The sequence below is a fragment of the Aspergillus ruber genome (genome assembly GCF_000600275.1).
Source record: "Aspergillus ruber CBS 135680 unplaced genomic scaffold scaffold00010, whole genome shotgun sequence".
NCBI lineage: Eukaryota > Fungi > Ascomycota > Eurotiomycetes > Eurotiales > Aspergillaceae > Aspergillus > Aspergillus ruber.
Window position 1 is genome coordinate 450,535 of NW_024467306.1, and position 13,734 is coordinate 464,268.

The 13,734-nt window shown below is 50.1% G+C and overlaps 5 protein-coding genes across 5 annotated transcripts; 2 read left to right on the forward strand and 3 right to left on the reverse strand.

The window, feature by feature from the left end:
* Positions 1–1,371: 1,371 nt before the first annotated feature.
* Positions 1,372–2,903, reverse strand: EURHEDRAFT_454309 (putative MFS transporter; the record flags this gene model as incomplete). Its single annotated transcript, XM_040784188.1, has 2 exons — positions 1,372–1,851; positions 1,899–2,903. 2 exons carry the CDS (start codon positions 2,901–2,903, stop codon positions 1,372–1,374), a joined length of 1,485 nt encoding a protein of 494 aa, XP_040639649.1.
* Positions 2,904–3,896: 993 nt separating this feature from the next.
* EURHEDRAFT_454565 (uncharacterized protein) lies at positions 3,897–5,051 on the forward strand (the record flags this gene model as incomplete). The annotated part of the gene is made up of 1 exon (XM_040784206.1): positions 3,897–5,051. One exon carries the CDS (start codon positions 3,897–3,899, stop codon positions 5,049–5,051), a length of 1,155 nt encoding a protein of 384 aa, XP_040639650.1.
* A 503-nt stretch (positions 5,052–5,554) lies between these two features.
* On the forward strand, positions 5,555–8,001 carry pmt4 (dolichyl-phosphate-mannose-protein mannosyltransferase; the record flags this gene model as incomplete). The annotated part of the gene is made up of 3 exons (XM_040786314.1): positions 5,555–5,794; positions 5,858–7,496; positions 7,547–8,001. The coding sequence occupies 3 exons, from the start codon at positions 5,555–5,557 to the stop codon at positions 7,999–8,001; spliced, it is 2,334 nt and encodes a 777-aa protein (XP_040639651.1).
* EURHEDRAFT_42749 (putative beta-glucosidase D) lies at positions 7,918–10,857 on the reverse strand. Its single transcript, XM_040783387.1, has 3 exons — positions 10,679–10,857; positions 8,844–10,628; positions 7,918–8,785 (listed from the first exon to the last, which is right to left on the reverse strand). The coding sequence occupies exons 1-3, from the start codon at positions 10,770–10,772 to the stop codon at positions 8,298–8,300; spliced, it is 2,367 nt and encodes a 788-aa protein (XP_040639652.1). The 5' UTR covers positions 10,773–10,857; the 3' UTR covers positions 7,918–8,297.
* A 616-nt stretch (positions 10,858–11,473) lies between these two features.
* On the reverse strand, positions 11,474–12,991 carry EURHEDRAFT_411695 (pirin family protein). Its single transcript, XM_040781706.1, has one exon. The coding sequence runs from the start codon at positions 12,819–12,821 to the stop codon at positions 11,715–11,717; it is 1,107 nt and encodes a 368-aa protein (XP_040639653.1). The 5' UTR covers positions 12,822–12,991; the 3' UTR covers positions 11,474–11,714.
* Positions 12,992–13,734: the final 743 nt, after the last annotated feature.

Sequence of the window (13,734 nt, forward strand, 5' to 3'; positions counted from 1 at the left end):
AACATTATTACCCTCCAATACATCTATAGGAAGGAATTCTGATCACCGTTACCGGGATTGAATAATTCCACATCTTCAACAGGAGATCAATGGCGATAGCCAATCGAGACTGCGCTTCCCGATGAGCTTGCTGTGTCTCGGCCTGAGAGAAGGAAGCCGACCAATTTCCTCGTGGCATTGGGCAGTCTTGGAGGGCTCGTAGCTTTCGAAGGAGAATTGGCGGTTTGCAATATGATCCTCTCTTCTAGATCAACGCAGGGCTATGTCTGAAAAGACATACCGTCGCACTATGCACCGTAAGACGCCGGGAAGGGCAGTGAGGTTACTCTAAGCGGAAGAACCATAGCTTACTTTTGTCTAGCCATCAAGACGGAACATGAAAGGTGTCTCTTTGTCACGAAGCCAGGTCCTCAGCCGACTTTTGCCTGCTGCCATGTCTTATGTGTGGGTCTCCTCGCCCAATGACTGATGAACAGATCACGGTTAGGTTAGTATTTATATACATCTTGCAAATATGGATCTTTTTCGCTTCTCCCACGTGAAAATGTGATTATGCGTTAGGTCAAGAAGTTAGCGGTTGAATTGGATTACGACCATAGGGTTATATATATATCAGAAACCGTACCTTCGGATCGGAGTCCTCGCAGACCACCACAAAACATCACCGAGCATCCGCATGTAAAGCTGATCAAGTCTTCCTCTAGAATGCCTCAAAAATAACAGCCATTACGAAGCAACGAAGTTAATAAGTCGTCGAAAAGGGTCTGGCTCTTTCCCAGAGGATTCGTACCCTCCGAGGGAACCTCGAAAGGCCGGTTCAAAGTAAGTATTCATCCTTTAAATTAGTAAATAGTCGCCAAGTATTCGCTTAATCTTAGAGAGAATCCAGTTCCAGAACAGCTACCGTATCCTCTGCGTCGCCACTAATCAGGAACTTGATGGAAGCCCATTATGAGATGAGGCCAAAGGAATAAAGTTCATTGGTACCTCATTTCTTTTGGTTGGATTGAATAGTAGCAATACATTTATTAAGGTATGCAGTCACTTCCTTGGGTTGGAATTATTCTATCATATTGCAGTGAAATTTTTAGCCATTTGATTGTGTTGATTGAGCTAAGTCCTTGTCATTTAGAATTGCGCGTGCAATTGTGAGGTACCTTTTGGAGTATTGAAGACGGTAGACAGCTTCAATACCCTTCAACGTGCATTATCCATAGCAGTGATATGGTAACTTCGGGGTTAGAAGGACGCGGGTAGATATGTATCCCATAATTTCATTTCTCGTCATATTTATGAATTCACATATATAACATGCTTTGTAACTCTATCAATAAGTATATTTGAACGTTATCTGCAATTTGTTAGTGTCAATCATGCCCACATGGTAAAACAATGCATAAGACATACCGTTCCCCGTCGAATCGCCCTCCGATTACACAGAAAAAAGTACACCGTAAATACGGCCACAATCCCAATCATGAGAATATGCGAGCCCACAGACACCCACACAGCAGTCGGATACTGTGGTGCCTCTTGTTGCCTCACGATATAACTCCCCGCCACTCCCCCGAGTCCATTGCATGCCGCAACAGCGGCTGCGACAGTAGCTCGCTTCCACTGACCAACTATATTGTTGGCCATGAATGCGTTCAGTGCCGCCCAGTTGGAGACATATGCGCCGGTTGCGAGGAAGGTGCCAATGTAGCGGACTGTGACTTGGGAAGAGAGGCCCAGCATCAAAAAACCAGCGATAAGACAGAAGGAATTGATGATGATGAGGGGCCCGCGGATGCGGTAAGCGTCTCCAATTAGAGAGGTGAGCAAAACGGGGATAACGGCCCAGTAGTATGGCTGTTGGAGTTAGTACTGTCATTGGTATGATCAAGGAACGAGCATACCGGAGTGGACAGGATAATGGATGCACTACTGGAAAATCCCATGCCGGACTGCAATATTATGGGAAGGAAATAGCTCAAGGAGGTCGACACCAGATTTAACAGAAAGAACATGACAGAGAACCCATAAAGCTTGTGGTCCGCAAAGCACACCCAGACTTTGCTCCATGAGAAAGGCTCCGCGACAACATCGCCACGATCATGCTGAATTCGCTGGGATGCTATGTAGGCCTCCCTCTCTGTCAGAAAGCGGAAGCTGCGATGCGCCTGTTCCGGAAAGTCAATCATCCACCAATACGTGCCGATGCCGATCACACAGGCGATAAGGCCCTGAACGAGAAACATCCAGCGCCAGCCTGCCAGTCCGCCTTTTCCATTGAGATGATTGAGTGCATAATTGATAATGTTACCCGTAGCCAGCCCGAGCACTTCGCCAGATTGCATCGCAGCGAAGCGAAGCTGCTGCTCGCGCCGGGTGTACCAGGCGCTGATGAGGTAGGTCATAGATGGATAGATTCCAGACATAGCGACTCCCAACAGCACGCGCAGGGCAATCATTTGTCCCCACGTGTGAACAAAGGCCGTGCAGAGAGTAATGACACCGAAACAGACCGTAGTGGACGAAAGCCAGAGACGCGGCCCGACAAGACGCACAGCCACAGTGCTGGGAAGTTTAAAGACCACATTGACAATTGTAAATATAAAGACGGAGACAGAGTATCGTGTGCCGTGAAGATCCAGGTCTTCGAACATGGTGGTGACTGAGGCTGAGGAGAGGATGCCCGAGTCCAGGAGATTCAAACAGCACAGGGTACCTGCGATTGTACAGAGACGAATGTCAATTTTGAGTCGGACCTTTTTCTCAAGACTCGTAAACTCCTCCGGTTGCAGTCTGCTGTAGGCATCGTTGCTGATAATTGTTCTGGTTCTGTTCCTGTTTCCTACCGACTCCTCGAAGGGATGATCTGTTTTGGCTGTGTTATCGACATGAGACTCAGCGGTGTCCATAATTTTTCTTGGATTGATGAAATGAAGAGGAATTCTCATGAAATCGAGCATCAAGGCTGAGAGACTCTAAAATAAAAAAAGATTCGAGATGCACGCTGGCATCCTCACTAATCGGTGTGCATGCATTGATAGACGGGCAAGCTACAACATTCTGACCGCAGAGATTTTGAGTCGACTGTGATAGTGGGCCAGCTGAAAAAGCAAGATAAACTTAAAGTCGACGCTGGAGGAATCAATAAAAGCCAAATAGCCCGGTGGGTTACTACGTACTTAGTCCGCGGATCCTGGGCTGACCTGGTCCGAGTATTACTATCGCTATCAGCACCCAAATGGTACAAAACACAGAGAACACAATTGTGATGGCGATAAAACTGTTTGCAGCTTCGCCCAATTTGTATAGCTTCACTTTCCCGTTTGGGAATTCTCAGCGCCAGCATCGCATTCCATTTTACTTGTGCTTGGTATTAGACGGCAAATATATACTCTTGTTCACTGATAGTTGTATATATGCCATGGTTCGTTATTCTCAACAGTTCAGGTCGTGTGTTTGCACATGAAATAGTATATTCGCTTCTCTGTACATAGTATGGAGTAGAGACAGAAAATCGGTACTTGCCATTGCCACAATTGTTTAAGAGATCTATCTCCATTCCTCCTCTGGATGCTCCAACTCAACCCCGCAAAAGCGCCATTGACCCACGCCGGGCGAAAGGAGAGTCATCAAGAGTACGGATTATACTGTCCTCTGGGGTAACAGTTAAAGAGTGAGGCTTCCCTGGTGAATTTTCTCTATTTGCTCTGCTTTTCGCTCTGTTATTGCTGTGGCCGAAATTCTCATACTATGTACTACTGATCCATACAAAGACCCAATTTGGCCCACCGCTGATAACGATAAACAAACGCACCTTTCTTGCCAACAAAGACTTGACCACCTTTTTCCTTTTATATCACCCTCGCCCAACTGCTTTCATAAGAGAAACAAAATCAGACAAGATGGTTGAACTTATACATACTCCCGATCCCCGCACATTACTGCCTCCCATCCTGGCGTGCCTCCCCACCGCATTTGTATCGCCACGCCCTCCTCCGGCTCTTCTCCCTCTTTTGTCTCCGATTTTGCGCCAACGAGTCCAGTTCCTCACTTCTGTCTCGGTTTCGCCAACGGATTCATGGCTCCGGCTACTTTCGTGGAAATCAGAGAAAGGAGAGGAACTTCAGGCTCTTGTCGATGGCACAAATTTCGAGCCCCACCCCGTCTCGGGGGAGATCGAGCTGCCCGATGAACTGCCCGTGAGCTACAAACGGATCGACGAAGAGACCCTCCATGCACAGATCGCGCTTCCCGAATACTGCTTAAAGGCTATTTACCTCTGGTGCCCGCCTGATCAAGAGAATGAAGGACCGGGCTGGCGACTGGCTGAACTACTACCTCGAGAAGGAGCGGCGGAGGATGAAGAGACTTGGTCCACTTCAATCGGGGAGGCGAATGCACAGTCCAAGGAGAGATTGATGGAGGATGCACTACGGACTGCGGAGAGTGATGAACGTGCCAAGCAGAACGGTCAAGGACAGCAAGAGCAAGAAGAGGACGAAGATGATGCTGCATACTGGGCCCAGTACGATGCGACACCTGGACGAACTCCAGCTGTCAAGACACCAGCTCCTAATCCTGCTTCCTCCCTAGAACAGCAGAATGCATCTGAGACATCGTATTTCTCGCGATACGGCGATGTACAGCCAGCCATGGATAACCATGACCCTGAGGAGGAACAGCCCGAGGTGGGACCGACTTCCCTCAACGGGGACCTGCTGGCCAGTCTCCTGCAAAGGCAGGTTAATGGCTCTGAAGCAGACTCATCTGCGCAGATTAACGGCTACCCGTCAGGAGCAGCCAACGAAGAGAGTGTCGCGTTACTCAATCATCCTCGTCCATCGTCAGATTCGACTGCCAGCTCCGATGCAGTAGCAAAGCTGGAATTGGAAGCGGAGAGCCGGTCTGCGTGCGAAGTAGGAGTCAAACAGCACATCACCTCCAACATCAAGAGTCTGTTCAGACTGGCCAAGAGCACGGGGATCTCTCGAACGGAGTTTCAATCTTTGGTCAAGACAGAATTGGACTTGCTTGATATGACTGATGTTGACGAGTAACGAAGTCGTTGTCTTTGCTATTTTGAGCTTTTTGTTGATTCCAGAGCGTGTCTTGGACGGAGTCTAGGCATAGAGTATATACTAGTATGGTTTGGGAGTTGGGTTGCTATCAATCGGTTAATCGAACGTATACAGAACATCAATTCAATTGCAATTCCTAATATTTTGTACGTCTACTCTTCACATGAAACAAATTGGTGCATACTCCTATATCGGCCCTCCGCCTTTTCCGTTCCGCTGAAGCCAAAACATCCGACCCAAAAACGACACGCAATCCGCATCGCAACCAGCTCCTCATCGTCGCCCCTCCTTTTCTCGCTTTTGCTCATGTTCTTCGTTTGATTCCTTTTGTTGAATTGCTTCTTGTAAGTGTGCTGTCTTGGTCCGTGGCCGTGGTAATGCTAGTGCCTCTTGTTGTCCTAAACTAACGCCCCTGTTACTTCCGCAGTTCTTCTACTCCTGGTCGCTCTCTTGATTTCTTGATTACACAATTTCTTTACAACATGTCTGGCACTTCGCCGTCTCTCCGTAAGAGAGGCGGAAAGAAGGAGACCGACTACGCTTCGGACGATGCTTCTTCGCCATTACTTGCTGGTCAAGGGGGCTCTGACACTCCTAAGCGTCAGTCGGAATGGAGTTATAGGCTGGCCATGGCCATTCTGACTGTGCTGGCGTTCGTCACCCGATTCTGGAGAATCTCCTACCCCGATGAAGTTATTTTCGATGAGGTGCACTTCGGAAAGGTAAGGTCGAATTCCTGCTCCGCCAGAGCGACAGGAGGTCTGACTTTGGTTGCTTTGTTCTAGTTCGCCTCGTACTATCTCCAACGCACCTACTTCTTCGATGTCCACCCTCCGTTTGGTAAACTTCTCTTCGCCTTAATGGGATGGATGATTGGATATGACGGCCACTTTTTGTTCGAGAACATTGGTGAATCGTACATCGAAAATAAGGTCCCCTATGTCGCTCTCCGTGCCATGCCCGCGACCCTCGGTGCCCTTACCGTGCCTGTGGTTTTCCAGATCATGTGGGAGTCGGGATACTCGCTGCCTGCTTGCGTGTTGTCGGCCGGACTTGTTCTGTTTGACAATGCCCACATTGGAGAGGACCGTTTGATTCTCATGGACTCGACCCTGGTGATCGCCATGGCCTTGAGCATCTTGTGCTATATTCGCTTCTACAAGCTGCGTCATGATCCATTTACTCGGAAGTGGTGGAAGTGGCTCCTGTTGACTGGTGTGTCGCTGAGCTGTGTCATCTCGACCAAGTACGTTGGTGTGTTCACCTTCATCACCATTGGTGGCGCGGTCGTTATCGACTTGTGGAACTTGCTGGACATTAAACGTCCACGGGGAGCGCTCAGCATGTTCCAATGGAGCAAGCACTTTGGGGCGCGTCTCTTTAGTTTGATTATCCTGCCCCTATTCTTCTATCTCTTCTGGTTCCAGGTCCACTTCACGATTCTTAACCGCTCCGGCCCCGGCGATGATTTCATGACGCCAGAGTTCCAGGAAACGTTGAGTGACAATGCCATGGCCGCGCAATCCGTCGGCATCCAATACTTTGACAGCATCACCATCAAGCACAAGGACACCAAGACCCTCCTCCACAGCCACTGGGAGAAGTATCCTCTGCGCTACGACGACGGACGGATTTCGAGCCAGGGCCAGCAGGTCACCGGATATCCTTTCAACGACACGAACAACCATTGGCAGATTCTTCCTACTGTGCCTCTAGCCGATGGCGAGGTTCATTCGGTGAAGAACGGCGACGTTATCCAGCTGCGTCATTTGGGAACGGACTCCATTCTCCTGACCCACGATGTAGCATCGCCATTCTTCCCAACCAACCAGGAGTTCACTACCGTTACACAAGAATTGGCCGATGGCGAGAGACATAACGACACGCTGTTCGAGATCAAGATCGAAAATGGAAAGGCTCAGCAGGACTTCCGAACCCTGTCGAGCCACTTCAAGTTGATCCACGTTCCTACCAGGGTGGCGTTGTGGACGCACACGACGCCCTTGCCGGACTGGGGCTTCAAGCAAGCCGAAATCAACGGAAACAAGAACGTCCTGCAGTCCAGCAACTTGTGGTATGTAGACAGCATTGAGTCGTTGCCGCCAGACAGTCCTCGTTTGTCCAAGGAAGAGCGCAAGGTCAAGCAGTTGCCTTTCCTCCGGAAGTATCTCGAACTGCAGCGGGCCATGTTTTTACACAACAATGCCTTGACCAGCAGCCACCCGTACGCTAGTGAGCCCTTCCAGTGGCCATTCCTCCTCCGCGGTGTCAGCTTCTGGACCAAGGAGAGCACCCGGGAGCAGATTTATTTCCTTGGTAACCCTATCGGATGGTGGATTGCTAGCAGCTTGTTGGCTGTTTTTGCTGGTATCATTGGTGCGGACCAGCTTTCTCTTCGACGTGGGGTCGATGCTTTAGAAGAGAGTAAGTCCTCTTATCCGTTAATGCTGAGAGATGCATGCTAACTGAATTAGTCTGGGGCCCTGGTACCCGCTCCCGCGTGTACAACAGTACTGGTTTCTTCTACCTCTGCTGGGCAGCTCATTACTTCCCTTTCTGGCTCATGGGACGTCAGCGTTTCCTGCACCACTACCTCCCCGCCCACCTGGCCTCCGCCCTTGTGGCCGGCGCTCTGGTCGAGTTCATCTTCAACCTCCAGCCGATCCCCGTTAATCAGGCCATCACCGAGACCACTGACGACCCGTCCGGCAAGTCCCGCACTGCTGCTCCCCGCCGTTTCGTGCAGGCCTCAGAGCGCATGGGCAAGAAGTCCATCGTCGCAGGATGGATCGCTACTTTGGTTATTCTTGGTGCCACAATCTACGGATTCTGGTTCTTTGCGCCGTTGACCTACGGTACTCCTGGTCTGGATGTCGCGGGTGTCAATGCGCGTCGCTGGCTGGGCTATGATTTGCACTTTGCTAAGTAATTGGTCTTGTAGTTTGATGTTTGCGTTGTTAGGTTCTGGTGTCATTGTTGGTGATAAGCACGGGGTACTCGGGGTTGTATGCGAGTTGTAAGATAGACAAGCTGCTCTTTTTTGCGCTTTTGAATGTTCGTTAGGACGAGAATAAATCATAAATACAGGGTAAGGTAGGATCATAGGTATAACCAGAATTGTTTTATCACATTGTTCATCCTCCATAGCATTCGGAGCATTAATTCAATACACGTACTCTACTTACATATATAACCTATCGAACCAAAAGACTCCAAGAAAGCCACTCAAGCCGTCTTAACCTCAAACTCCCCCTTAACTCTCACATCCCTTGAACTCGCCCCAATCCTAACGCCGTAACTCCCACCAACAACACCCCACTTCTGCGCTCCAACATCCCAATACGAAATATCCCTCCTCCTTAACCCGAACCTAACCTCCGCACTCCCTCCCTTCTCAATCTCCACCCTCTCGAAACCCCTCAACTGCCGAACAGGCTGCTTGGCGGCCTCGGGATATTCGATGTACAATTGCGGTACTTCAGCACCAGACAGTGGACCTGTGTTCTCAATGGACAGGGTGACGTTGGCGACGATGTCCCAGAGGTCTGTGGGGCCGCCGACGGAGGGGGTTCCTGTGGGATAGCGGGAAAGGGAGGTTTTGGGGGAGATGTGGAGGGAGGAGTAGTTAAAGGTTGTGTAGGAGAGGCCGTGACCGAAGGCGTAGCGGGGGGTTTTGTTGTAGACATCGAAGTAGCGGTAGTCGATGTAATTTCCTGTATCATTAGCCCACTGAAATAGGGCGGGGCAAGGTGTTTGGGGGAGGAAAGGTACCTTCGGTAAAGTTGCATTGGGAGGTATAGCAGAGATCAACATTGTAGTCACTCTCGTTCTTCGCGATGGTGTAAATGAGACGACCACTAGGGTTGACATCGCCGTAGAGAACGTCCACGATGGAGTTACCGGATTCCTGGCCCAGGAGGGAACCGTATACAACAGCGGTGACGTTTTCGTTTTCGATCCACTGATCGACGAGACGCGCTCCGACGGTGTTTATGACCACGACGGTGTTGTTGCAATTTTCTGCAACGGATTTCACCAAGTTATCCTGGTCGACGTTATACAGTTCCGTGCGGTCAGCGCCCTCGCCGGCCAGCGCGTTGAGGAAGACGACGCAGACGTCCTGGTTATCTGCGTATGTGGAGATGGATGGTGTAACTGCCGTGCTGTCGGAGCCCTGCATGACGAGCGCAGACCCGCTGCCGCCGCTGTACGTATCGTTCAAAACCCAGCGGATCATGGTGCCGTCTTCGGCGGCCTTGCTGGTAAGCGCGTGCTGCGGGGTGATGAGGTAGGGATACGAGCTCTGTCCAGATCCAGTGTCTGTAGCCAGATGGCCCTGGTAAGTAGGACCGGAACCCTGGACGCTGAATTCAGTGTTCGGGCCTGCGGTGGCTGGTCCCGCGTGTGAGCCAAATATGGACATCGTGTGCGGTTTCTTCAAGGGCAGGGCGCTGTTTGTGTTCTTGAGCAGGACGAGGGATTTGGCGCCGTTGGCGCGGATGAGCTTGGAGTGGTTTGCGCGGACGTCGACGTAGGCGTCTTTGTCGGCGGTTACGGGCTGTGTGCCGTTGTCCAGGTTGACGTGGTAGTAGGCCATGAGGTTGCGGATGGCCATATCATTGAGTTGGGCTTGGGGAAGGCTGCCGTTCGAGAGGAATTGCTTCATAGTGGATGTGCTCCAGAGGCTACTAGATCCGTAATCAAGACCGTTGACCGCGCTGGCCAGGGCGTGCTGCTGCGCCATGGTGTCTGGGAAGACCATACCGGGGAATCCAAGTTCGTTCTTGAGCAGTCTGCGCAGAATATCGGAGTTCTCGCAGGACAGTGTGTTGTTGACCTTGGTCATGGCACACATGACAGCTCCAAGTCCGTTCTTGACACCGTCATAGAAAGACCACAGATACGTCTCGTGCATGGTCTTATCGTCAGCGTTCGATGAGTAGGGGGCGGAGCTAGAGCTGGAGTCAGAGCCCCCAGCCGCACGCTTGGATGGTGGCATGGAGCTAGACGAGGAGTTCGATCCTACCATGCCTCCAGGGCCACCATTAGCACCCCCAGGGCCACCACCGCCGCCGCCGCCACCCGACGTGCGGTTCGTTTCTTGCTCATTAAGAATGTAGTGTTTGGCCCCGGCAATCACACCAGTATCAACGTAGGCCTTTGTACTCAACCCAGTAACAATGCCATTCAAATACGGATCCGGACCAAAAGTCTCAACTAATCGACCACCCCAAACAGTTCTTCCCATAGGCTGCGTGGTAGGTCCATTGACGACTTGAATACCCTTGAGGTAGAACTCTGTGGCCACGGCGCGGGCCTGGTCGTACATGGCCTCCCTGTCCCAGGTCATGGCCAGGGCGGAGCTCTGACTGAATGCAGAGGCGTAGAAGTAGTCCTGGAGACCCATAGAGCCGTCAAGGAACTGCAGGGCCGTGAAGGTGCCGTCGGTGGTGTTGACATCGTTACCGGTAATCAGCTGGATTTTCTGGGCGGTGCTTAGTTGGGAGACGAAGTGGGATGCTTTCTGAAAGGCATCTTGCCATTCGCCAAGGGACACTGCAATTGTCAGTTGAATGGTCATAGAGGTTCTCATGGCGTACACATACCTCCGTTAGCCTTTAGGAGACCCTCTGAGGAGTTTGTCAATGCGAGAGCCGAACCCAAAAGGGTCGACAAATAAGCAAATGAGTGAAGCTTCATCTTTACAGCCACATAAACGAAAGGAATGAGAACCGAAAGAGTAGCAGAGAAGAAAAGACGAAGAAATAAATCATTTATTCCCCTATATCATCCAGCCGAAGAAAACCCGACCCTTTAAGGCTGGGAGGGTTGACGTATGCGCTCCATTTTGGTGGCATTCCTGAACCAAGCTAAAATAGCATGGGCCCACGATTTGAAGCAACTAAGGGCTTTATCGGTGTCGTTGGGATTCGGAACGAAGCCAAAGTTGGTCCACACGTCCGGGCAGTGGAGACAGAGGTTGTAGAAGATTGCAGGGCAAAGCCCTGGTAACGCGTCACCATGAATTGCATATTGAATAATAGTAGTATCAAAGAGTAATCTGATGGCGGTTATGTGGCGGTAGTTGTTGAACTTGTGGTCGAGAATGTGTTGAGGCTGAAGTGAGATCCCGTGACAGGTGCATTATCTGATCTCAATCAGATCAGTGATTCTTCATTTCCGCACGGAAGGAAGACGGAATCGGAGACAAGAGAGACATCCGTGTTCCGTAACCGGACATCTAATCAATCATTTGGATCATCGTCGAATTCAACTCTCCGGGTCTAGTCGTTTCGTCTCGAAACGAACTTTTCGGGATATCCGGTCGGGATATCCGAGTATCTACAGAAGAGAATATGGAAGATGAGAAGGCTACTGACTGTCGAAGATAGACAGGCACCTCTAATTCTGGATCCTTCTAACCCGAAATTCTACTCTCCAACAGTATGAGAGTCGTCTACGGGGACGAAACTACATATATGCCTCAAGACTCTGGCCAACATTAATATGAACTAAACTGCGAATCCGCAACAGATGACAGGCTATAGCAGTACCAAACCACAAAAATAAACAATCATGAATAAATAACAGACCAAACGCCATCGTATATATATATATATATATATATCGCAAACAAATCAATCACCAGGCCATCCGCTTGCCAATTTCACTCTCCCACCCACGCACTCTCTCAAATCCATTCGATGAAGTCTGGAAGTCAAGCATAGCCTGATAAACCTGTTCCTGGGTATTCAGGACGAAAGGACCGTACTGAACCACCTTCTGATCCAGCGGTTGACCAGCCACAAGAAAGATGCGCGAGTCGGATTCCGCATTGTCAGGAACAGACATCTCCACATAGCCACCATCTTGCTCAAAGACAACATTGTGGTATTCCTTGATCAATTGAGTTGAGTCGTTGGAGCCAAAGACAGTGGTGCCACCGAGAGTGTATGCGAATGCGTTCCAGCCCTGAGGCAGAGCCTGGGTGATCTTGCCACCGGGCTTGATGTTGATATCGAGGATCCAAACAGGGGTGTATGCGAGATCACGAACGGAGTCGACACCGTGTGATTGACCAGAGATCACCTTAACAGTAACCCGGCCATCATCGACGGTAACAGAGGGAATTTCATTGGCCCGTAGATCGCGGTACCGGGGCTCGCACATCTTCAACTTGGCCGGAAGATCGACCCAGAGCTGCATACCCACGTTGGGGCTACCGTCGGGGTTCTCGTGGGGCATCTCCGCATGCATAATACCCTTTCCCGCGGTCATGAACTGCAAGTCGCCAGGGCCAATGGTACCCTTGTTACCTGCGAAATCTTCATGGTCTACACCGCCGGAGAGAAGGTAGGTAATGGTCTCTTGGCCGCGGTGCGGGTGGTCTGGGAAACCGGCGCCCTTGCCAATGGTGAAGTGGTCGAGCATGAGGAAGGGGCTGAAGTTGCGGAGCTTCATGGTGCCAATGGAGCGGCGCACACGGGCGCCTGCACCTTCGCCTTGCTCAATGGCGAGGAAAGCCTGACGGATCGCACGGGGAATAGCCATTTCCGTGACTGGGTGGACGATAGGGGCGTACTCGGTGTTCCGTGAAGTAGTTGTGATGTGGGTGTTCAAGTACTGCGACAAGGTAGCTGGGACTTGTTCTTGAATATAAGAAACTAGATCCTTGATTTGATCCGGTTGGTAGATATAAGAAAGAAGAATTGCTATAATGCAAATTGAGAATGAGAGAAACAGTTTCATCGACCCGGATGGGGGCTATATATACAGCAACGGCAGCGTAGCAGAGAATACAGGAGAAACTTCGCGAGTCTGGGGAAGCAGAATTTAAAAGCGAGCTGTCAGCGTTAGTCACGGACTTCTAATCTTCATAACCCATTGTTCATGCTTTCAATTGGCGCATTGCAATTGGCTTTTCCGGATTTCCAATCCATCACTAACCATTATCGATCTGTGGGGTGCGCTGCTGATCCACCGCTTTGTCAGGCTTCTGTCAGCAGTGGAAGGATTAACGATACTCCGAAACATGTCTGCCCGAGCGGTAAGGTATGTATTCGGGTTGGCACATTCAACTAGTTATTAGTTGTAATATTCTGCAGTTATTTTTGGGACTCATACATAGTAGTAGTACTCTATTGATAGAAATAGAATTATTTCTTAATATGCATAGATGCGCGTAATACGAAGTTAGTCAAATCTTGTAGCAGTGTCTAGCAAGTCTTGAGGATTGTCTAGTTAACTACTCCGTAGAGTACCTCCGTGTACACATTTATCAACCTGGAGCTCTTGTACAGTGTATTATTTGGGTGTACTTAGTCTTAGCATATGATTGCTGCTCTCCACATTCTAAAAGAAATTGCTGATATTGCTATGTTTTGTATACTTGCACGTGCAGTGTCATCATCGCCGGTGCTCGGTCCGATATTCACAGCTGGCCTGTTATCTCCTTGCATCTCCATCTTTTCCCCAGAAACCTTGTCGCTTTGAGAATTTTATGTCCACTAATCTCAATATATGTATTATATTTAATTTATTATCATCGCCAGCTGAAACGAAAAAAGTTCCTGTCGAGTTCGCGCATTTCTGAGAACCCCAACTGCACCGCGGGGAAGCTCCCCTATCAGCGCAGGGACACCATCGCTACGAACAGCTTCCA

What these genes read in the sequence shown, in the direction of transcription:
- EURHEDRAFT_42749 (XM_040783387.1), bottom strand. Translation starts at nt 10,772, where the DNA reads ATGAAGCTTCACTCATTTGCTTATTTGTCGACCCTTTTGGGTTCGGCT. An exon ending in TCTCCTAAAGGCTAACGGAG is followed by an intron (nt 10,629 to 10,678) that starts GTATGTGTACGC and finishes TGACAATTGCAG; the next exon opens with TGTCCCTTGGCGAATGGCAA. An exon ending in CCAATGCAACTTTACCGAAG is followed by an intron (nt 8,786 to 8,843) that starts GTACCTTTCCTC and finishes CTAATGATACAG; the next exon opens with GAAATTACATCGACTACCGC.
- EURHEDRAFT_411695 (XM_040781706.1), bottom strand. Translation starts at nt 12,821, where the DNA reads ATGAAACTGTTTCTCTCATTCTCAATTTGCATTATAGCAATTCTTCTT.